Source organism: Colius striatus, chromosome 1 (assembly GCF_028858725.1).
Source record: "Colius striatus isolate bColStr4 chromosome 1, bColStr4.1.hap1, whole genome shotgun sequence".
Taxonomy (NCBI): domain Eukaryota; kingdom Metazoa; phylum Chordata; class Aves; order Coliiformes; family Coliidae; genus Colius; species Colius striatus.
In genome coordinates, this window is record NC_084759.1 from 147,230,557 (window position 1) to 147,255,357 (window position 24,801).

A 24,801-nucleotide genomic window follows, 5' to 3' on the forward strand; every position below is an offset into this window, starting at 1 on the left:
CACATGTATGGGTGCAGAAAAGACATTGTCAAAGACGTTAAGGGATTAACTGAGTTTGTATTTTTAGGGTACCTCAGATGCATGGGAAACATCTCAACACAATGTATGCAGGGAGAAGAGAGGGGAAGGAATGACTTCTCTTCCCCCATATTCTCTGGTTTGACAACAGAAAATGGTCCTTTCCAGACAAAACCAATAGCTATATGAGAATGCTCTCTTGAGACCAAAGTGGGACAGGAATCCAGAACTGTGCACTCCCTCAACCTTGATGGGGACAGGTTATTTTCTCTTGCACAGCTTCTCAGGATTCATATTTAAAAGACTCTGGTTTGACCACGTAATCTAGCACATCCCAAACTCCAATCACTGCTGACTCAGCCATGCGATAGCCTAGCTGAGCTGGAGGAAGCTTCCCCCTCCGCCACCTTAGTGCGCGGCACAGCCTGTGCTACCTCCTCTGCTTCAGAGCTTTCTCAAGACAGCAAACGGAAAATGTTAGCTTACATATTCTAGCAATACATTTCTGAAGTCAAACCCCTGAGATGCATTTTAACTATGTAGAAGAGGCCTAGCTAAACTCTCCTAGTTCAAAAGAGCTTTGATAATCTTGCAGAACATTTAACAAGTGCCTAGAGACTGATGCACAGACAGGCTTGTAGAAACAAAGAGCAGAAGTTGCACCAGCTGAAACAAGGTCTATTTAGACCATTTCCTACAGGTACCTGGCTAGTTTTTCCAAATTGCTACAGCATGTAAAGCCAAGAGAAGGACAAGACACTAAATCTGATCATCACGCAAGTTGTCTGACAATGTTGTACCTCCTGAGTCCCCCTTTAGCAACTGGATCACTGAGAACTGATGAACTAATTATGTACTGTTGCGGGGGAAACTTTTCAAGTTTAACAAAGTGAGGCAGAAGCAAAGCCCTGTCCAGGACAAAGAATCACAGAATGGTGGTAAGGGCTGGAAGGGACCTCTAGAGATCATCTAGTCTAACCCCCTGCTAAGGCAGGTTCACTTTGATTAGGAACACATCCAGGCGGGTTTTGAACACCTCCAGAGAAGGAGACTCCACACCCTCCCTGGGCAGCCTGTGCCAGGGCTCCCTCACCCTCACCAGGAAGAAGTTCAAGTGAACGAGCTGTGTTGCAGCTTGTGCCCGTTACTCCTTGTCCTGTCAAGGATGATACACATCACATATTCTCCTCTAACCCCTTCTTAGTGCCTGCCCCATTATTTTAGCTTATGATGTTGGAGGTGCCTGCAAGAATGTGTTGCACACACTTCTATCCGCAACAACCTTATTTCCTTGATTTACTAGGCCGGCAATTTTTCTACCACATGATCCACCAGGCAGCTTGGAACCAAGGATGCAAGGCAGCTTATTTCTAAGAACAGTTAGATGAAACAGCAGTGAGGAGAGAGCAGCGACTGGCCAAGGACTGATGAAGCTTACTTACCTTGGAAGCCTGGTGGGCAGACGATGAGAGCTTGCTGGAAGGGGTCAGGCCGGGCACAGATCTGCGCTGTTCCTGTCTGCAGGGGCATGCTCCGCTGGGCCACCGCAGCCATGGACGCTGCTGAGGGCTGGTAGAGTGCAGATTGGTAATTTAGTATGGAGACCTCGGGGTTGGCTAAGGAAATAGTGGCACTGGAGGAGGTGGGAGCCAGGTTGGTGGTCTAAAGGAATGATGGGAATTAAACAAAAACAAACAAAAAATGAGGGAGATGGGTACGTTGGAAGGAGTAAAATCCAAAAATAAAATAAAAGAGTGTAAGATAAAGGAAAACAAAACGAAAACAACAAAACAACAGCAAACTGAAACCAAACAAGGGTGAGAATAGGACACTGAGGAGCACAGAGGCAAGGGCAGTGACAGGGAAAGGAGCAGGATCTGTTTGAGCAACCACAGTTGTACCACGCCACAGGATCTCCGGCCACGTGCTGCTGCTATGTGATGCTTGGAGACACAGCATATACTCCACAGCAGAACTGTATCCCCATTTATCACCCAACTGGCTCTGATTTGCAGCAAGATGAAGATGGGTTCAACAAATGCTACTATTTCCAAATCATGTTGTTCTCTTATCACACATATAGGTCTAGATGAAGCTCACACTTCTTAGGTAGAAGAAACTCAGTGCCTCCATGCCCTGTGAAGCCTCACTCTGAGAGGCAAGACTCATTCCAGTCTTCCCTCTACCTTATACCTAAGGTGGCACATGCATTTTGAATCACGTTTTGAATTTGAAGGAATCAGAAGGTGTAACAGGAGATAATAACAATAATACTTTCAAAGATCAAACTTCACTTGGCTTGACTTTAAAATCTCTCAGTGCAGAAACCTCAGCAGGGGATGCTGCAAAGCCACAAAAATCAGCCCAGTGTTCTGCAAAACATCTAGAAATCTGAGATGGACTTGGTTTTTATTTGGACTCAGTCTGTAACAGTTGAAGACAAACAACTTACAAAAAGCGCTGCCACTGCTCCATAAAAGTATATCCTTAGCATTCATGCCTAGGAAACAAGGCTCTACCAGACCAGAGCCCACCTTTCCCCTCTGTCCAAATGCACTAGCATCACTGCTGCTGACAGGTCAGACAACAGTTTCTCATGGTAAACTTATGAACTCAGGATGAGGGTTTGACCAAGGCTGCAGGAGGCAGCAGGCTAAACATTTTGCACTGCTCTGGTTGCCACTGGGCTCAGGAAGGGTCCCCATGCTGCACTGCCACAGTCACAACCACAAAGGATGCAATGGAGAAACATTTCTCCATCCTTCCCTCTCAGTGCAGAGGCAGAGAAGTGCAGCCTGGTCCCCTGCAGAACACACTGAACAGCAACCACAGCAGCTCCCACGCTTCTAATCTCAGGAGTCGTAACTGGAAGGAGGTGATCCCCAGATATTTTGCAGGGACAGGGAGCATCAGAGAGCCAAGGCGAGTGATATGTTGAGAAGAATGGTGTAAGACTTACAGCTTGTTCAAATTAAAGCACCCTTCCTGGAAATGTTTCTACCACTTCTAGGAACACTGGAGATACCGGTTCTGCTCACAACACACCTCTGAAAAGAATTCAGAGATTACCACAGATCTCCCCAGCCAAAAATTGATCTTAACATCAAGTGAGTTGCAAAGAAACAAAAGCAAGTCTGCATTTCCTACTAACAACTGTAGTATAAATGGTGTCTCTTCTCTGCAGCTGGGGCCTAGGGAATCATGTAGCAATGCATCTCTTTAGTCAGCACCTCAGAAAGAGACAAGAAAGGGAAGTAGTGTTTGCAACTCACACCAAGCCATGACCTAGCTCTGTCTTGTATCTGCTTAATGAATCGTTCCATAGGACCTTCTGTGACCACATCTATCAAGAACTGAGTCACAAAGTCTGGCTTTCTGGGTGACACAGGAACACCCTGTACATCTAAACAAACTCCTTTAGCTCCCTTGCATTCCAAGCACCATTTCCGCAAGGCCACCTGCAATCTCTAGAGTGAATCTTGAGCAGCCTGTTCCCAAAAGGCTCAAAAGACAGTAGCTATTTCTTGAGCTTCAGTCTCCTCAAGTGCCATCCCTGGAGAGTTTCCTTTCACTGTCATAATACAGTACTGCAGTAAACAACTTAGCTTGCTAGTCACATAAAATTTGTCAACCCACAAAAAATCTGTCAACCCAGCACCCCCAAACACTGGGGCATGTAAAACTAATACGGGAGTCCAAAGTATGATTACAAAGCCAGAGCCCACAAATGTAGAGTGCAATGTGTTTGGAGTGGGGGTATGTGCACAAGGTCCCCAAGTCACCTGTGGCACTTGGAGTAAAACTAATGAGGTAAGTACAAACATTTCCACTAAACTCCTCTTTCCTGTTGATCAGTTACAGTGCTGTGTGTGTTCCAAAAAGATTTACATTCTTTTTACTTCAACGCCAATCTGAAGAAGTGCTGTAAGACCACAAACACTTCTGCCTGACCCAGGGAGTGCAGTCCTGTTTGCTGCATTAAGGGACTAATGAGCTTTTCCCCATAGCAACTCCCCAAGTAAGCAGGATTTATCACCCCCAACAACAACATAAACAATGAGGGCAACATGTCACCGCTGCACAAAATACCACAGAATGGCATTCTTGCCTGAAGAGAATGAGGAAGAGTGGAGGAAGGAGAGTAAAAAAGTACCATCTTTTTGCAGGCATGTTAAATGGGTTGCTACTTTGCTTTTCATCCTCTTGACCCTACTGAGATAAATGTTTAAAGAGCTGTCTGCTTCTGCCCGATGCCCTTACCTGGTTGTGGACTGTGTTCAGCTGGTTGTTAAAAGTCATGGTCAAGTTGGTTGATGTACTTGGGGCTACATGGGTGATGAACGGCGTCTTGCTCTGGTTCACTGTGTCATACATATTCACCCGTCGCTTGCAAATCTCCATGTTCTGGAAGCAGGATTTGACACTATAAAAGGAAAGGGGGGACAAGGAAGAGACAGAAAATCAACCAATTGACCAACACAGTTAACACCTCATCACAGTGGCCCTGCATTAGGTCTCAGATGGCAGGCTTTGCACTTGCTAGGCTCTTAAAGCCCTCTGCTATTTTATGCAAGTCTCTCTTAACCAGGTGAGTCAAGATTAGCCCTGTGCTGAAGAAGGCCAAATGGGTGTCAAGATGAGAGGGGCTGCTCTGAGACTCCTGGGTGCCCCCATGGGTCTGAGCACTGCAAGGTAAGTCATAAAAAGCAAAAACATTTGCAAAAAATGCAAAGAGGCTTTTTAAAAGACTGAAAGAGACCGAGAGGAAGAAACATAGACAGATACCGTCTTTTTTTTTTTCCTTTGAGCCTGAGACAAAAAGACAACTCATTCTTTCAGCCTCAGTGTAAGTCTAAGGTTAGTTTTACGAGTCTTTTGCAAAGACAAATTTTACTGTTCTTGGTCACTGAGACCCCTGAAAAATCTTCCCTGGTCATCTAAGAGCTGGAGGTTCACCAAGGGCTGGGTCCAGCCAAGCGGTTAAAACATTGCCCCTGTCTGGCTAAACACTTCCGCAGATGTTTATCTTCAAGCACATGAGCTGTCCTCTTGCAGTCAATGGGACGATTCATATCGCTAAAGGTTATGTCAAATCACATTCATCCATGTCCTGAGGGAATCAAGTTCTAAGGTTATCTCAGGCTGAGAATTGGATCTCTGAGGGGAAAGATTACAGCTTCCTCCTCTAGACTGTCTTTCCTTTAAATGGTATTGCTATAGCAATGCAAATATTGAGAAGTACTGTATTTTGTATCCCCAGTAAAGGAGATGAAATACTCTCTGCATTGCTACAGCAGTCTGAGTGTCTGGTACATGGAACTGACAGTATTTTATTTCTATAATAGGGGATACCAAAGCACAGAGAGGTTTAAGAGACAACATAGTGATCTTACACACAACTGTCTCTTTAATAAAATCTCATTTTTCCAAGGTCTAAAAACCAATACAGGTTTTCCACAATTCTTCCATAATAATTGTTTTCACAAATGAAACCTCAAAGTCTGACTGAAACAGAACCCAAAAAGCATAAAGGCATTTATTTTATTTCCATTATCCCAACCCGGAAAAACAGAAAATCCAAGCAGTGAAAATCATCTGCAGCTGTAAAAAATCTGTAGTTGTATGCATAATTTGTCTGTAATGATCTAAGCTGTCAGAGGTAGGGGAGGTAAACACATCCTCGAATCATAGACTCATAGAATGGAAGGGTTGGAAGGGACTTTTAAAGATCATCTAGTCCAACCTCCCTGCAGAAGCATGTTCACCTAGATCAGGTCGCATAGGAACATGTTCAGGCAGGTCTTGAAGACCTCCAAGGAAGGAGACTCCACACCCTCCCTGTGCAGCCTGTGCCAGGAATCCCTCACCTGTACAGTAAAATAGTTTTTTCTTATGTTTAAATGGAACTTTTTGTGCTCAAGCTTCATCCCATTAGCCCTTGCCCTGTTCCTAGAGGTATATTAACTAATTAATAATTAATTAACTGATTAATGATTAATAATGAACTAATTATTAATTATTAAATAATTTTTAACAAACAAAAAGTCCCTTTAAAAGAAGCAAGCTCGTATGACCCCCAGGGCCGGTCAGGAAGAGGATCTAGATCTTTTTATCTCTCCCTGTCTTGTCTCTTACATAGTCATCTTTCTTCTACAGGGAATACCTTAATAACAGGACCTGTGTCATAAATACCTGCAGACAAAACAGGTTCAGGACACTATGCATAGCTGTGCATTATGTGTGTTCACTTAGAGAACTACGAAATACCTGCAAGTTGCACAACATTCTAAAAAATCCCAACACTTATCAAATAAATATAGAAGACTACTGGATTGTATTTTTCCAGTCAAGTATGAATATAATTCTCTCTCCAAAAAGCAGAAAGCACTGGAAAGAGTATATATGCTGTACATGGTAAACCGTGTGTGTTACCAAGTGGTTTTATATAAGTTTTATATATGACAAGGTATAATCTCTACTAATGTAATACTGTGTTCTCTGTCTCTACTTGAAAAAAGGGGGGGAGGGGGGGGAAGAAAGAAAAAAAAGCAGGGATGCAGCAAAACAGACAGACTGAGGGGTATCCAACAATTTAAGAGCCAGGAAGATACATGAAATGGGGAGGTATACTTTCTTTGCTGTTAGCTTGGAAGTAAGCAGAACAGCCTCTTTTGGGCTGCCCAAACTTGCAGCCTTTCTGAAGCACCCCACAGCAGAGATTCCTTCCAGAAGCTACGTCATCCATATATTCTCACTTCCTCTGCTGCCTGATTTACTTTCAAGAGAGATTACAACTCCCTGCATCTCTCGAGGCTTTGAAGTTTCTATTCTCAAAACCACAGGCAATCACAGACAACATTTCCATCAGGTTGCCACGCTGGTTACAGCTTATTGCTCTCTTTACCAATCACGGCTCCCGACGCGGAGGGGCTGCGCAGGGTTACGCACCCGGCTGCCACGGCATTTAGGATTCAGAGACCTGATGCTCAACTTTTCATATGGGTAAAATTCTCCCTGCTATCAACCCCAGTGATATTTTCAACCTTTCTGGGGCTTTGCCTGAGCATCCACAAGCAGGCACTTAAAAAATGAAGATGAGATTATGGTCTGTTGCGTTAGTTGAAGTATTTCCGAGGGCGATGCATTATGCCACAAATCTCTCCTCTCTTACACAAATCGGTTGTTGCACAGTAAGAAGGACTGATGCAAATTAGAAGATTTTAGTACATGATGCTAATACTGATAGAAAATACTGGGGGAGGGGGATATTTATGAATGTTTTAATATGAAACTTACTCTGTTTAGCCCCACAATCTCCCATCTTGTTTTCATTACATTTATCACTATTTACTTACAGACAACAATGCTCAAAAGTATCTGCAGGGTAAGTCTGGGGCTACACAGATCATGCACCCACTACCTTCTGGTAAGCAGCTACTCTTTTCCTGTGATAAATGTAATGAAAAGGCAGCCACAGCCCCCTCATAGAGGAAAAACTACCTTAAATTAACTTGAAATAGCATAGGTGAGAGCACATACATCGTCAAGAGAGGTGACACAGCACCCTGCAGCACCCACACAAACACACTCTAGAGCTTTTTATGTAGTTCCCTTTATTTTCATACCTGAGCCCCCCACAGCCTTTAAATACCCAGGCACATGGCACCCAATGAAGTACAGTGCTGTACCAGTTAACTGTTCTGATGAGGTGATGGGATAGCCTGAAAAAGCACCTTGAACTGCAAAGTGCTGCCAAGCAGAATGTCCCAAAGCTAGGTGTTCTGAAGGCTTTGGAACGTGTCTGCACCTGAGAAACCTGTCCCTGTGTGAACTACTCAGGTGACAAGAACAACATGCTGGGCACAGGCCTCCTGTATTTCAGGCTGCTGAACTCCATCATCACATAACCTTAGGAGAAGGAAGAGCCAGGCCCAAAGGCCTGATGTTTCTTCACATCTCCATTGGGCAGTGGAGTACATTTCCATTCCATAAATGTGTCAGTTGAGGTCAGACCATAGTGTTTAAGGTTATAAAGGCAAGCAACAACAAAGCCAAAAACTGATGTCCTGTTGCCTGTGCCTGTAAACCAGCCTGTTGTAGAAAAATACCTCTTCTCTTAAAAAGCAAACTGGCCAAACTGACCCCTGTAACATGGGAAGGTTCTAAGAGGAAGGGTCTGCTCCCTGCTGCAGATAAGGCTGATGACTGCAGTAACAATCAGGACTATATTACTTTGAGATACACTGATACTTTGAGCAGTAATTGCATAATTTCTTCTGCATTTTAATGCAAACATGTGTAATTATTGAATATTTACATAATGAATGTAGCATATTCAGCAGTGTTTTAAATGCCAAGCACCTACAACACAATTCTTGCAGTCTTAAGAGCTGGCAATCCTCTTTTTTTAAACCAGAAAAAGATTAAAACCTAAAGCTTAAGCATCTTAGTAATGCCCATAAGATACATTCGGTCTCCACAACAACCAGCTCTCCTCTTCACCCCTCAATTCAAAACCTGAGGGAAATGAAGGCCACTTACTGTGTGCTGTGAGGGAAATCGAGCAAGTGTGTCATGGTGACAAAAGGGTGGTTCAGAGTTTCAATGGGTGTTATTCTCTTATCTGCATCTATCGTCAACATCTTCTTTAACAGATCTATGAACTCCCGCCGGTCTGCCTTTTCCACCAACATATCACTTCCTTCCAAATCTGTTGTCATGTTCACCTAAAAGAGAAAGGACGAGGGTGAGCTCTAAAGGGAAAGAGCAGATGGCCAAGTCTCCAGCAAACTGTGTTTACTCCTCATTGGAGCAGGTGCCCTGCAAGCTTCCCTGACTAAAGGGGTAGTTGCTGAAGTCACATGGCAGACTCCACGGTGGCTACTCATCTGGCTTGTGTGTGTCAGATCTCTAGACAGACTGTTAAGTGTTCAGCTCGCCTGGGTCAGTGGCTAATGAAACACTTAGTCACCCTCCGCTGAAGATGAACAGCTTCCATGTGGTAGCAGGCAAGCTCTGATGATCATTCTATTTATCATAGGAAGGACTGTGCTATCAAATACTTAACTATGTGTCCCGTGAGAAGGAAAATACATAAAACAACAAAAAAATTGTCAGTAGGTTTATGAGAAGCATCTCATTTATATATCAAGTGTCAGGAAAAAATACCCTGTTATGTTACTTTGTCCATTTACGCAATCTCCGCTCATCTCAGTTCTCCACTTCTGCACGTTTCCTTGTGAATGCTAGAACGTCTAGACTTTGCCAGCACAATCTCCACTTTTGTGTTAGTGTTGTGTCAGTTTTGTTCACTAGTTTGCTTGCTAGAGCAAACTCCAGTCACAGCACTGGTTATGCTGGAATTAACTTTCACGACCACACAGAACTCACATGGCGCATTAGCATTCCCCGTTCCCCCAGATAGCCATGTTTTACAGAGAGCACTCTCTTCTGCAGCCACAGTGATTATTGCCAATGTCATCATTTTACAAGTGGAAATACTAAAGCACAGTGAAGTAAGTGACTTGTTAGTAGTCACACAGAGGAGCACTGGAGAGACAAGAGAAAATACAGGATGCTGACGCTCAGAGATGTGACTTAGCTGTTTTCCAAAGCTGCTTTATCACAGCACATTGAGCCCACATGCTCCTGCGTGCAGTCTTCCTTACAGAGCAGAACAGAACAAGCTGATTTGGTAGGTATAATCCTGATATTTCTTATGAGCTGGCACAAGAACAAGATACACAGAGAAATCATGTAGTTCTTTGTTAGTGTTGCCCGAAAGTATGCGAGGCGGTCTTGCTGGTTACTCACCAATGCTCTTACCTGTGCCATATCATCCAAACAGTTGAAAATATACTTTCTTGCTTCCTTCGACTTAATCCCCGTCTCTGCCTCATGATCATCTGGCGTCTGCTCAAAACAGGAGACAGGTATTGACCAGAACTGCCCTGCAATCAGCTGCAGGTTATGTGCCACTTCCAGCTTGTGCCTTATCCTGCCCTCAGAGACCACTGTGTCTCTCTTGCCTGACCAGATAACATTTACACTCTCTCCACTATGATTATACGACAGCTTTTGTGTCACAAGGTGATTTATCTCTTCTTTTCCACTTCAGAGGATCCTCCCAACTACAGTGGGAGTTCCAAAGGTCTCTTACACTCACCCCAGTTTGAGGCTGGCATTCCACAGAGGCTCAACCCACTGGTCTCTCTCCTTGGGGACTGAACGCAGCCAAACATGCTGGTACAAGAGACTCAGGGCTCACTTGCATTGCTTGTGGTTTTGATTGCCAGAATTAAAATGCTTGCTTACCCCTCAACCCCTCCCAATGCATTAGATATTTGAGCAAAGTCTGTCCAGGGCATGTTTCATTTAAACTACACATCAATTCATTGATTACTTAGAAAGAGATTTCCAGGTCAATTCCAGACCTAAATTTCCCACAAAGCAGTGCCAAGCAGGTGGTCTTGGAGACACAGACTTCATTTTACCTAGGCTATACTCACTCCAATGTCTGTGTTGCATTGCAAAAAGCAGAGACTTAGGCTCTGAGGTGATCTGGATGTCTCCTCACTTCTAACCAACAACTACAAGGTAAAAGAAACAAGAGAACATCTTCTTACCTTCAGCCTCCACAAAGGATATGGTGAGTCTGTATCCCTGTTGAAAAACCTCGTCGTCTTTGTCCCTGCACTTAACAAATATTCTGCTGGTAAGCCCTGCGTCTGTGAAATATAGCGAATCTGTAAGAGAAGGATGAGAGGTCACTGTTCATCCTGTGAAGATCTCTGGAGGTCTTCCTTGAAGGAGAGCAGGGGGCATTTAAAATAATAGAACAAAGAAAGAAAATGCAATATGTAGTTAGACTTCACCAAAGAAACCCAAAACAACAGAGCAAGGAATGAGACAATTTCTATGCAGCATCCCTCCATTTACCATGTCCATCACTAGAACCTCACTCTTAACGGTACACTCCTGCAAAGCCTATGGGTAAAGGGAGAAAAGTCCCTAGGTTTTAGAGGTCAAAAAAGAAGACCCACTCAGAGATTTCAATGGGCTGTCTCACCACTTTTCTGAGCACCTTTTTATATCACGCTCTCCTCTCCAGGAGGTAATTTCAACAATTTGGTATTTGCATTCTAACTTTTGCTGTTTTTCCCCCCAGCTGAGCGCACAGCCTTTCCTAGCAGCAGTGTGAAGTTCAAAACAGAGGACTATCAAATGACTACCTTTGAACTTAGATTGAAATATACACTCAAATGAACTGATACCCTCATGATATGTAAAGTACATCATCTCTGTTGCCTTCATTTGTTATTTGGGTTACTTCCATGAGCATGACCTTGCTGGCATTAGCACAGCTAAAAGATGCTACACATGTGTTTCCAGGAACCCAGGCTTTAATTTATTTATTCAAAGGAGAAAGGGTCTGTGATTACACAATTAGAGACCAATCTCACACATGCCTGGGGTGTAACATGAAACCTTAACTTTGTCATCTCCCAGCTCCTGAATGTTTCTGCAAAATTGCTGCAAACTCTGCAAAACTACTAAAAATAGTCATCCACTCTAAAAAATTCTAGAGAATAATGGAAAGTGTTTCTGGAAGAAGAGACATAGAGGGATAACAAAAAGAAAAAAAGAAAGAAGGTCATTAAAAGCAGCTGTGGTTTCAAAGACTTCCAAGCGCTCAGGACCCAGTTCACTGAGTGTGTTTTGCTTGGCTCTGCAGCTCCTTAGGTCCCTCAGAGCCTGTGCAACCAAGAAGCATGAGTATCCTGCCTGCAGGTTGGTTCCAGCGCTGCAGGGTGACTTGGGCTGTGGGGAGGAGCTAGGTTCAGCCCCTGCTCCTTCCCCAGCTCCCCAAGAGCTCTCACTGTAATGCAGTGGGCGAAGCTTTGCTCTGAGTGTTTAAGCTGGGCAGGTATGTATGGTGATTTCTTTTTCAGCTGTGTATTTTATGGCTTTTGTAGGGAAAAATCTACTCCTCATGCTTGGTGTCTGATTTTCAAATGCTTCTAAGTTTTTTAGCTATGTCTGCTCTCTTTTGGAGTCACTAATAGCCCTGCTCTTCACTGCTGATTATTTCTCCCGCCAAATTTCACTTTTAAAGCTCCAACTAACAAATACTAGTTATCAAAGGATAGGCAAAGAAACTTTTTTTGTAAATTAAAAACTTATTTAGTACACTTTTTTTTTTTAATTTTCTAAAAAAAAAAAGGCCCTTTTCAGGCTGCATTTGCTGAAAGCTAAGATCACCCCAAAGTAGACTACAGGAATGGAAAGTGTTCTGTAGCCCCAAAGCAGACTACAGGAATGGAAAGTGTTCTGTAGCCCTGTCTCTAGCAGGGCTGCTATCAGTTTTAGGACTACAAAAGCAGCATAAAAGCCTATAGGGAGAGAAGCACGACAGCTTATATTAACTGGAAACTTACACCACTGTGAACATTCTCCTTCTTGTCATTGCTTTTAATATGCACCCTCATAAAAGGGGTTATGAAATGCAGCAGAGTTCATGCAGTTTCTTCTAACAAATAAACCTTTATTCAACACTTGCTGTTACAGGAGAGAAAGGCTGCCTGCTCTGTTCAGTGAGGAGAGACATGTACAATGCTGCCCAGTCAACAGCAGCATTAGCTCTTGACTGAGTTGCACTTAAGACAGTTAGGTTTTAAAATACAGCACACTGGTTACCTAGAATAAATACCACAAGTGGATAATGAAAAAGTTGACTTGGGAGGGTAAGAAACACATATTCCCTGTTGGCAAAGCAGAAAAAGATGGCATCTGTTCATGCTGACAAAAGAAAGGAAAAATAATCACTCTAACCAGCATCCAGCACCATGTCCACACTCACCTGATCATACTCTGAAGCTCCCGGGTACAACGGCCACCCCAAGAACAGCTCTGCAATGACACATCCCAACGACCACATATCGATTGCTTCACAAAACGGTAAACCGAGGATGATTTCAGGGGCTCTGCAAGGGAAGAGATTAGAAAACATCAGCAATGGGCACAGATGTGCTCGGCTGGCATAGGGATGCCTGTGCAGAGCGTGACACTCATGGAGCTGCCTGCTGCCAACAAGTGTCTTTGGTCCTACAGAGTCGAGGACCCCAGTGGTCACCAGCAAGTGTCTGCTAACCAAGCATGAGTCAATGAGTATTTATCCTTGCAGAAGAGTCTTCTGGCAGCATTTAGCCAAGAGATAGCCCTATGTTTCATAGCAGTTTACAAAGGAAAGTACTATCATTAATTCGGCAAGTGGGAAAATGAAGCAAAAATCGAACATTGTGTGTTCAAGGCCACCCAGTGAGGGCCTCTACTTGAGGCTCTCAGGCCCAGCTTGCCATCCTGTGGAGGAACTGTGTGCATTCCCTGTGGTGGAGCATCCTTCATTCACACAGCTCGGCAGGCTTCACAAACAGTCAGACATTAAATAATCATTACAGGACTGGTATAAAAGAATTACTGGCTTTTTAAACAAATGGATGTAACTATGAAACAGAGAAATAATATAATTAGATCTATTAGACCTAAGTCTTTTCCTCAGGAGGAAGCAGCAAAGAAGCTTTTACTTCCTAGTCTGCCCCAGGTGACTGATTAGCTTTCCTCTCCCCTTCCAGCCCAAACAGATAAAATGCAGCAGCACTTCCACTATGCATTTGGTGCTGGCTTCAGGAGATGCCCACTGAGGCACCTCTGCACAGTGAGTTTTGGTGTTAGCCTGCTGAGGAAAGAGAGGACAAGGTAAAAGCTTTGCTTCTCTCCAGGAGGATTCCCAGCTGGGGCATGGAGAGGATTCCCAAATAAGCAAGACCTGTCTCAGCTCAGACTTCCACAGGATCTAAAAGTGAGGGTCATTTCACCTTTCAGCCAGGTGTCAAATCTTAGCTAGGTACTGTGCAGACTGTGCATTCAATGGACACCACCACCACACACCCCTGCCCTCCTGCAAGGCGGATTTGTCCTAATGTCTTATGATGGTTTGAATTTCTTCACTAGATAAGCTCCCTAAACTCCAGTGGCCAAAGTGAGAGAAGATGAATCCTCCCCTTAGCACTCCAAATACTTTGTGTTTCAAAAGCAACTTCTGTGTGGAAGTATCAAACCTATCTTACAAATTCTGAAAACCTTGTACAAAACCCACCTCTGCCAAACACATCTTCCTCACTTTCCCTACCTCAGCTAGGACTTTCATATGTAGTTAAGTGTCACAGTTCCTCTTTTACATGGGATTCACCTAAGGCTTCTCTTCTGCCCTACTTACAGTCCTAGATTCTTGAATGAGGTGATATATAACAGAAAGGAAAACTTACCTTCCCATACTCCTCTAAGTATATTAGAAAAAAAGCAGATGACAAGTAAAAAAGAAATACACACTGCTTGAAAACCTTCTTAATTTTAAAAATAGCCTTGGGATTTCTTGACCCCTGATACATATTTTGGAAATGCCTATTGACTGTTGACCAAGTCAAATGCTGCCATCCAGAGCTGGAAATAGGGCCCATGGTTCCCAGTTTCCATCTATCATCAGGATAAGATCTGGCACCAGTGAGATCATACTAAAGATTACCAATTGCAGTGGAAAATATTATGCCATTACATAGTCATGTGAAGACAAGTCTTTAACCAAGACACCAAGCAAAATGGGTATTTTTTTTTCCAAAGAAACAAGCAAAGGCCCTGTAGCAAGAATCCACGCCCCACTATGAGTTCATGAACTTTCCCAGTTTTGAGTTGACTGGTAAAGATTAAAGTCCCAAACTATCTGTTTTCAAACCAGCAATGTACAATGTAGAAATTACAGGAAATTCTAGGATTTTAAGATTAGGATGCTTCATGCCATTCCCTGAAAAAAACATGCCAGAAACTACAAAGTGGTGACCTTTAGCCCTTATAGCTTCATTTGTGCTTGTAGCTTTCATATCTCACTGTTCTTCAGCCGATCCTGACAAACCCTGTATCCCAGCATCAATCTCTCCTTAGGAACAAGGGGTTAATTTTCCTCTTTTCCTCCCTATCCCATCATCACTGCACACTGCACACTACTCGACACCTAGACAAAATGCAGAGAGAAAAAGACAGCTATGGTGACCTGAATCTCATTACTATGTAAATCCCGCATTCAAAGCCATCTGCCTCTCCCTGCCTGCCTTCCACATTCTGAATGAAATGTCCCTGGTCACTAATGAGAGCTCAGCTAAGCATCGCCTGAACTTCAAATCCCTCCCACTAGCTCAAGTGGAGAGAGCAGAGGGGTGGACTGTTGGTGGGATATTCCCAGTTTGATTTTGTGCAAAAGAATCCCTGTTCATAAAAAAATCACTTGTGCTCCTATCACAGGCAGCACACACCTCCTCCTCTCTCCCCCCACTCTAATGCTGCCAACACCTTCAGTCCCCTGCAAGAAGGGATGACCTAGAATTTGAGGTTCCAGAATTGCTAATTTTTTTTCCTCTTTTTTCTTATGAGTCTTCAGCTGTCCAGCGGGTTTTCCTTAAAGCTCCAGCTTCTGGAGCGTGGCAATTAGGAAAGAATTTCTCCGTCACACACAAAAGAAGTTTTGCACCTCCGCTGTTGGGAAGAAAAGCGCAAACCCAGTGCCCATACCATTTAAACACATAAAAGGCAACTAAATGGAACACCATTAACTGCATTAAACCAGATCTATCGTTGTAGGGAGAGGAGGTAGTAGAGTGATAGTTTTATTTTGCTACTTTGAAAGCTGATATTCACATTACTTAAACAAGACTAAACATTAGTTGCAGTCTTTGCCTGTTCAGCACCAAACACATGATAATCTTGGGACAGCAATGGGAACTCCTGTGAGAAGGGGGCCAGATCAAAGTGATACAGTGCCCTATGTACACCACAGCCAGCATTTGCTGCGGTATTTTCCCAGCCTTCCATGTTGTGACTACAATTTTTCCATGGAGAGGGAGTGGCCCTAAGATGAAAAGATCTTGTTAACTTTAATTGAGCAGTCATTAAGACACCCCAGGAAGGACAGGTATCAGATACCACACAGGCTTCCAGATTTTCAGCTTGCAGACACCTCCTGTTCTCTGTGCAAAAGAGAGAGCTGGAGTCACCCCAGGAGGAGCAGTGGTCTGCCTGCCTGATGGTCCTCTGCTAAAGGCCAACGGCAAGCATTTTGGTGGAGGATGCTGCAAGTTCTGTAATAAAATGCCTTCCAAACCTTTAACAGGTAAAAATTGCTCTGCATGCTCAGTTACAGATGCACAGGTCCTTCTGCATGTAGACCTATAGCTAACATGTGGAACTCCTTTCTTAACATAAACATGTCTTTTTTTAAAGGCAAGGTGAGATCTTGACTTCAATCACACACCGTGGCACAGAGTTCCACAGGCAAGCTTCTGCTTTCAATAGCACCTTAACTCAGTTGTTTAAAGCCTTATTTTCCTTCATCGGGTTTAAATTTGTCACCTCTCACTTCATGTTCACATGGATTTGCCTAGAGGTGAAGATGGAAGCACTTGAATCACCTTTCTTTTAGCACAAGCTATTCCTGTACCTCTGCCCTGTTCTCCTTTGTTTGTAGCAGCTTCCAGCTTCTCAATGTTCCATTCCATGAATCTTTCAATCTACATCCACTGCCTGGCCCTGCAACAACTCTTCCTGACACGACTGCTTGGAGACAGGCTAAACAGACCTAGAAACAGTTAAACACGAGGATATTCCCCAGATCTATTTTACACTATTTGCAGAATGCTTTGGTGTTGCCAGTCTTCCCTGAGCCTAATATTTTGTTTGCTTTTGGAGTGACATGCATTTCAGCAGATGTTTTATCTGGGAGATCCTCTGAGACACACAGTCCTTCCTCCAGAGGAGCTGCAGTTAATTTAGGACATAGAATTATGTAGAAATAGTTTGGTTTTCCTCCTCCAGTGTTTATTGATTTTCAGTGCTGCACTGATCTGGCTGAATATTGTCTGTAATCTAGATCAAGTCCAGATAAGTCCCTTAAATGTTCCTCACTCTTTTCTGCAGCCTAACCTAAGCAAATCTGTGGTACCTGCACACTTAAGCACTTCACTGCTGGTCCACCACTTTTTAGAGTTAATTAATACAGTTAAAAACTCTGAAAATGTGCACACAGTCCACTCCACAAATGGCCATTTTATTCCTCCACAAATGGCCATTTTATTCCTAAACACATTTAAATTTAGCTCAGCAATAAGAAAGGTCTAATTCTCTTTTCGAAAAGAAAAGATAACATTTCCATGCCTTACCCAGTTCTTCTGTGGAATTTCTCAGTTCTGTGGCTGGTAACAGTGTGTAGCAGGGGAAGATGTCCTATGAAAGTGTGCACATCAGTGTATTGTAATTATAAAGTGGAAAGACAATTCACATAGCAGCTGGTCCTCCCAGAAGAGCACTGAGGTCTTCAGCAGATCTCACCAAGGCTGCACAGGGAAATGTTTTGTGTACCAATAACACTGCTTGTTTTATCACAGACTCAAAAACCCTTTCAATTGTTGTGGGGATCTCGTTAGAAACCACGCAAAGGCAGCCCACTGCCAGATATCTCAGGATGTGCAGGAATATCCCTTCCTCGTTTGCTGCTCTCCATGACTTTTTTGGCTGTGCATCCACAATAATTTCAGCACAGTAATTTTAGCCTCCAGTATGAGGCACACGGAGAGAAAAGAGAAAGCTTTGTCTTCCTTCCCTTCCTCTCCTGTGAGCTGCCTTCAATGTCTCCTAATGAAAGGTACTTCTCTTCTGCATGTGCAGGAACAATCTGCTCTAAAACTCACATAGACCTTGCCAGCATGGACCAAAGAGTTAGGAACCACTTGCCACTGACCTTGGAGAGACTGAAGAGCCTCACCAACAGACTGTATCTCCAGGACAGATGAAGCCAGCCCGTCCCCACTTCCCACAGCTCCTACTCCTTTCCCAGACCAAATTAGTACCCTGGCCAACAAAAGACAATCTGCTCCTCAACTCAGCGCTGGGTCCAGCAAGTCCCCTATCACCTCGGAGCCCAGCTTCAACATGCCCATGTATAGCAGGCAGCTGCCAGTGCTGAGTACTGAGGACCCAGGGAGTGAGGATCCCCACCAACAAGACCCCAGAGGCAGAGGTGCCATCTCGTCATTTGCTTGCACCTCGCATATGATCCCGTCCTGCTTTCAGGCCTGCCACTGGCAGAGTATTTACTTTAGCAACCCTGCTTTGTGGCAGGGTAATTTCATTGTCTGGTGTTTGTGTCAGGAAAATTAATTACCAGTCTAGCTTGCTGTGCTTTTTACATACACATCACAGGACATTAAAAACAAATGTCAAAAATATTCATTTCCACAGACTTAGATTGGGCGAGTTGGGCTCTTTCTGAATTTTAAAACTCCTCTGCAAGCTGCCTTCCTTGGGTATAATTTACCACCTCTGGTAGGGTCCCGTGGCCAAGCGTGACTGTCTCACCAGAGTCCTTCATGGACACATATACATATCAGACAAAAATATAACTCAAAACTTGATACTTGCTGGCACCTTGAACAGGGAGCGTGCCTGCTTCTCGCCTTTGGTGTGACACTTCTAGAAGAAGGTTACAGGCAGCTGCAGGCAGTGAAGACAGACCTATAGATACTGTCTGCTGAGTCCATATACACAGCTCCCGTCTTCTGTTAGACCAAAGCCTGAACTTTAGGAAGCAGTAGCTTTCACATCTCTATTCAGAAAGCCCTGGGCAGAGAGAGCCAGGAGCTGAACCCTACAGCCCGAGCGCTCATGCACTTACTGGCTGCACACCCAGGGCTTGACTCTGCTCAGTGCTTGTGCTCTCCCACACACCAAGACGCTTCCCGTGAGGAAAAGGAATTACCATCTTTTACATGTCTTACGACAGGATTTTTGTTCAAGTGATGGGGTTCCATCCTTCTCTCTGTTGAATCCCTTTTTTGGCATCTTTATGGACTCTTTCGTATCTGCTCACCTGATCCTTCTATATTTTGTGGAGGTACTACTTTCTGTTGTCATATACTGTAGCATGCAGAGTACTCTTAGCTGTTAGTTACTGGAGGTACAGAGCACACAGTACCATTTTTTGTCTCTCTGTACCTATCAGAACCCAAATAACTTCTGAAGTGCAGGGCTGCAGGGAGACAAACTCATATTCTGGGAGTAAAAGGTTATAGTTGCTATTTGTTTCCCTTGCTCCTCTAACTCTCCATTCACACAGACACCTGGAAGTGATTGTAGACATCTAGTATCGATGACCCCCAAACTCAAGGCCTTCCACTACTCCAGGGCTGGGCACTTGCAGACTTCCTGCCTACAAAAAAGCTATCCATCAAGGCCAGAGCTTAACACCAACAGCTTTTGCTTGCTCCCCGTCTCACACAGTGGGCAGGAAAGCAGCTCCAGACCCTACCTGTGCTGCTTCCCAGACAGAGAGAGCTGAGCTTATCCTGATAGGTAGCCTCAACTGTGGTACCTCTGCATTTCTCCTGCATCCCCAAGCACTGGAGTTTGCTTAGATGCTCAGCCAAAGCCCATATAGAAGCAGTACAGCCCTGCAGACCACTTGCTAAGGCCTCAAGGACTCCCATGATCTCTGAATCATGTTGGGAAGCACAAATCCAGTAGAATTGCAGCAAGTGACAGCGCTGGGAGTCAGGACTCATCCCAGAATACACTGGCTCACCATGCCTTTCAGATTCCAGCACAGAGTTCAAGCCCTGGAGAGTTTAGTCAACAGAGAGATATTCATGAGGAAGAGAAAGGGCCATTGAGGAACGGTATCCAGTCTATTAGAGTATGCTGCTTACCTGCAAAGATGTTTTGGTTCAAGTTGTAAGGAGGGACAGTGCCTCTTAAAGAGCCTACTAACACGCTCCCCATTACACAGGTCAAACACGGCCACATCTGGTTTCTGGAAAGGACCATGGGTATAGCCAGAGCTGTTTCCAGGGCTGTCAGACCACCAGCACAACCACCACTAGAGGGTAGTTTGCATTGACTACATTGCCCTGGCTCATCCCTCAAGATTAGTTTGCTACAGATCAAAAAAATAACTGTATCAGCTCAGAGGACTGGTAGCTGGATCCACTCAGCCTCTGGTGATAGTTTATGTTACAAGACATAAAGATAAATGGGAGGCTGGCAACAAGCGAGGTACTGTGGGAATTTATCCCAGGACCAGTATTGTTTAACATCTTCATCACAGACCTTGGGGAAGTGGCAGAGTGCACTCTTACCCAGTTTATGGGTAATGCCAAACTGAAGAGATGTGGTGATGCACTTTAGGGCAGGGCTGCAATACAGAGGGACTTGGACAGGCAGGGCTTCTGAAATGCAGCCAGGACAAATCCCAAGTCCTGCCCCTATGACAGATGAACCCTGGTGACTTCACCTGTGGAATCACTTGGCAGCAAAGGCCCTGTGCACCTTGACTTGAGAGGCAGTGGGATGAAATAAGGACCCTGGTAGCAGCTGGATCAGCAGTTTTCCCTGGAGCAGGGCCAGCAAACCACGCAGCAGGGCCAGCAGACCAAGGATTGTGATGACACACCATCAGCCACACTTGTGAGACCACATCTGGATACCATCCTCAGCCTGGGGACCCAAGTGCATGAGTGAACTGAAGCAACACCAGTGGTGGGAGAGACAGTCATGGGAGGAACTGGCAGCAGCCTGTCCCCTTCTGCCACATGGAGAAGATGGCACCAAGCTCTTTTCTCAAGTAGGCAGCAGGAGGTGGAGATGACAGACAAATGGAAGGTTCCCACTGAGGACAGAGAGAACGCCTTCACATGCCAATAAATGAACCACCAGCACAGGCTGCTCCAAGAGGCTGTGCAGTTGCTGTCCTTGGAGGCTTTCAAGATCCAATCTTGATCTCAAGGCTGACTGTTTTGACCATCAAGTTGGGCTAAATGACCTCCCAAGGCCCCCTCACATCTGAATTACTCTAACTCTATATGGTACAGTAACTGTATCTTAATCAACAGGAAGATCACCACGATCATCCTACATACTGGCAAAAGACTACACAGCTTGTAGTGTTTCAGAGGGTACAAGTGCACTGTGTTTTTAGCAAGTGTACACGTACAGTTTTTTCTGTCTTTTAAAAACAGAGAGCAAGTTACGCAAGAATTACTTCTGGACTTGATTGACGTAATTATTGAACAAGCCTTGGGAGCCTATCATTACTAAGGGCATTTAAAAGCAAATAAATCATAGCAGCAGACTAAACTACCCAACCCTTGACACCGCTCATGTTCCACCAGGGTGCTGACTGGGAAGGATGAAAATATTCCATAGGATGGTGTTAAAGTCTGACAGGGTTACCTAAGACTCTGGGATATCACTTGTTCCTTCCCCGCCCTGATATTGGGCCACCCCATGCTGTGTCACTCCTGGCAAGTATTCAGCCACCTTGTCTTACAGACTCCCCATGGCAGAGCATCCGTAAACTTTGCTATGCCTGAAGGGATTTCATCCCTTGTAATTCTAAGGAATAATACAGCTGTGCGTAGTTGACTTTGTTATGCTTAATTACAACTTGCTGTCAATCTGGTGTCTATGTAATACATATGGAGAAACATAACTTATTACATCTTACTTTACTTTGCCTATACCCAGTTTTCTGCCAGGCTGCACTTCCTTCCTATCTTCACCCTGCCTTTGGCCTCAACACATATTCAGTCCCTATAACCTTGTCTCTTTTTCTCTCCTGCTTACCGCTGTCCCCTTTTTCTGTCTCATCTTTTCTGCTCTCTTTCTGCACTTATTGTGGATGAAGGGAAGTGGACATCATGCACAGAAGTGCTGAAACTCCCTGTCCCCATGGAGGGGGTACGCACTATGCACCTGCAAACACAGCCCTGTGCTGCTATGGAGGACGAGTTGGGAAAGTGCAGATAAGAATCATAGAATCATTTAGGTTGGAAAAGACATTTAAGATCATCTAGTCCAACCATTAACCTAGCACTGCCACGTACACCCCTGTGCATCCATATTTAAAAATGGGGCATCACACAGACACTCACCAGGCACCCCAATGGGATCCTGATGTCTGCTGCTACCATCCAGATGAGGCTCTTGGGAAAAGCATTTTCTATGGGTTAATAATCACAGAACGGTAGGAGTTGGAAGGACCTCTAGAGATCATCCAGTCCAACCCCCTGCTAAAGTAGGTTCACCTTGATAAGGCTGAACAGAAATGCATCCAGGTGGGTTTGGAAAACCTCCACAGATGGAGACTCGACAGCCCCTCTGGGCAGCCTGTGCCAAGGCTCCCTCATCCTCATAGTAAGGAAGTTTCTCTTCAAGTGGAAATTTTTATGCTTCCAGTTTGTGTCTGCTGCTTCTTGTCCTGACACTGGATACTACAGGAAAAAAGTGCCGCCTCATCCTCTTGACACACACTCTTTAAGTATTTACAAGAATCAATAGGGTTCCCTCTGACACTTCTCCAGGCTGAACAGCCCCAGTTCCCACAGCCTTTCCTCATAAGGAAGACGTTCCAGTCCCCCGATCATCTTGGTAGTGATCATCTGCACTAACATAGCCTAAGCACTTGCCATCGCTATTGCATCTTTCTTGGGGTTAAGAAAGCCAGATTCAGCCACAAACAAAGCCTGGGTTTAAATGAGGAGTGCTCCCTACTGGGAGGCTCTGCATCACTCTGTTCTATATCCATTGCATATATGTATTCCATTTAGGCTAGGGCCTGAAAGAAAACCTCCCGCTCGCTTCAGCAATAACACGCTTGCAAATGACTGAAGCTCTGAGCTGGAGAAGGCAGTGCACCTGTTTGTGGAAATAAGACAAAAAAATTTTGAAACAGTTGCTTTCCCAGCCCTCCTCTCCCATGTCAGGCTGTTTACAGAAACCAAGGGATGAAATTTTGCAGACAAAAACATTGAGAGCAGCCTGTCAGTCTCGGAGGGAGGGAGAGGGAAGGGAGTATAGGCTCCTTTCAGGATTATGGATCATTGCTAAATTGCTCTATCAATTATTAAACCCATCACTCAAAGCACAGTAACCAAAATATAGCAGATAAAGCCTTTCTCATCCACTCTCTACCAGCTGCTCTCCTCCTCCTAAAGCCAGAGGGGAATGAAAATTCCACTAGTTTATATTTTATAAACATCATTTTCTCTGTGCCTTGATAATAAAAGCTTTTTCGGACAAGGTACGGTAGAACTGAGCCTGTGGCAGGAAGATATTAAAGGAGGATTCACCCTTTCGATTAGCAGACCCAAGGAATAAAACAAAATCTCTCGAATCAATACGATTTCTTAGCTCTGACAGGTTAAAACATTTGTCTGTGGATAAATGAAGAGGTAGGCCCCAGTCATCAATAGCTGTTAGTTGCTATTTGCCTTTGCCATTTGGCTGATACGGTATCAATGGCAAGGTGGGTATGGTCCCAGGAAAAGATGGGACGTGGCCAAGTGGCACGTGGCTTTTGGTCTGGCTAGTGAGTTTGTGGAGAGAGAAAATGCAAACACACATCCAGGATAAGACAGGAACCCCTGGATGGGCAGTGTGGGCAGTGCTGACAGGGATGCACACAGGGAGGAAGACCAAGACCTGATATCCAGCCGGAAAGCCTCTCACGTGGCTGCCGATGTCTGAATAGACAGGAGTTTTTAGACAGCACTGAATGTATTTGCTGGAGGCTGCAATTCCAGTTCAGCCAAGCTCTTTACTATATGCATCACCTGAAGCAAATACATGCCTGAGTCCCAGTGAGGGCACTGGATGCTGCTAAAGTTAAGCATATATTTATGTGCTGTGCTGAATCTGAATCTGCTAGCAAGTCCTCATTGCACTGAGACGGAAGTCTTAAGAGGCAAGAAAAGCTGTTAAGCACAATAATGGAAAAGAAAGCCAGGTCCTGGGTCAGCCAAGAGACATATTAAGCTTGTCCCAGTCAGAAGTGTATCTTTGTACATTCCTGGAGAAAGCCCTCCTGGACCAATCACAATCATGCTCATCTCTTTGGACTCTTAAATCGAAGACTCTTTAAACTTCAAAGGAGGTGCACAACACTGAGCATCACGACCATCACCGCCCTTCCACCCCCGAGGGTGCTCCATGCTGACCCAGAAGTGCAGGAACATGCATGGGGGTGATATGACAACAGCTACATTCAGCACAGTGTGACTGGTGACTGACCTCTAGGTGTTCTCTGAAACAAAGGGTAAGGCACAACGGGGCGGGCGGGGGTGGGGAAGTGGTGGGGGGGAGGGCTGGGGCTTTCCCAGGTTAGGAAGAAATCAGCGAACAGAAAAAATCCTAATTTTAAAACAAAAGCCTTATCCATGCCAGGCAGTGAATGGATGGGCCTGCAATGTACTGGATGCAGAGATCCCGGAAGGAGGCATCTGATTAAGAGGGCAAGAATGCCAACTATGTGCTCCCATTAATGCCACCGCAATGAAAGCATAATTCTGACTTTACTTTCTGACCTGCAGTATGCAATTTATGCAAATCAAAGCTGTTCTCGCTTCCCTCAGAGCCAAATGTCCACCAATGCCAGAGCTGGCTCCAACTTTTTGTTTCCCTCTTCAAATCTATTGTTTTCACTGTTGAATATTTAAGACATTTTCTTGTTGCTGTTGCATTTCCTTGGAAATGAAATAATAACTAAAAGAAAAAATAAATCCCAAAGCACACAGAGACAGACAAGAGTTGACTTCTCATCTCCAGCAACCTCCCATTCTGCCATGTTCAGGTCCATTCCAACCCCTTATCATTCCAGCCCAGAGCCCTGCCATGAACCGGCCAAGGTGAAGC

The 24,801-nt window shown here is 44.5% G+C and overlaps 1 protein-coding gene across 2 annotated transcripts in view; it reads right to left on the reverse strand.

The window, feature by feature from the left end:
* Positions 1-24,801, reverse strand: part of HIPK2 (homeodomain interacting protein kinase 2) — a 132,360-nt gene that overhangs the window by 22,765 nt on the left and 84,794 nt on the right. Inside the window, exons 3-8 of one of the 2 annotated variants that reach the window (XM_062011144.1) lie at positions 12,878-13,001; positions 10,644-10,763; positions 9,844-9,930; positions 8,560-8,744; positions 4,279-4,441; positions 1,461-1,587 (exon numbers count right to left, since the gene is read on the reverse strand). In XM_062011144.1, coding sequence (XP_061867128.1) covers positions 1,461-1,587; positions 4,279-4,441; positions 8,560-8,744; positions 9,844-9,930; positions 10,644-10,763; positions 12,878-13,001 — 806 coding nt within the window. Of the gene's footprint in view, positions 1-1,460; positions 1,681-4,278; positions 4,442-8,559; positions 8,745-9,843; positions 9,931-10,643; positions 10,764-12,877; positions 13,002-24,801 lie in introns of both variants that reach the window. The other variant, XM_062011136.1, reaches the window with a different exon arrangement.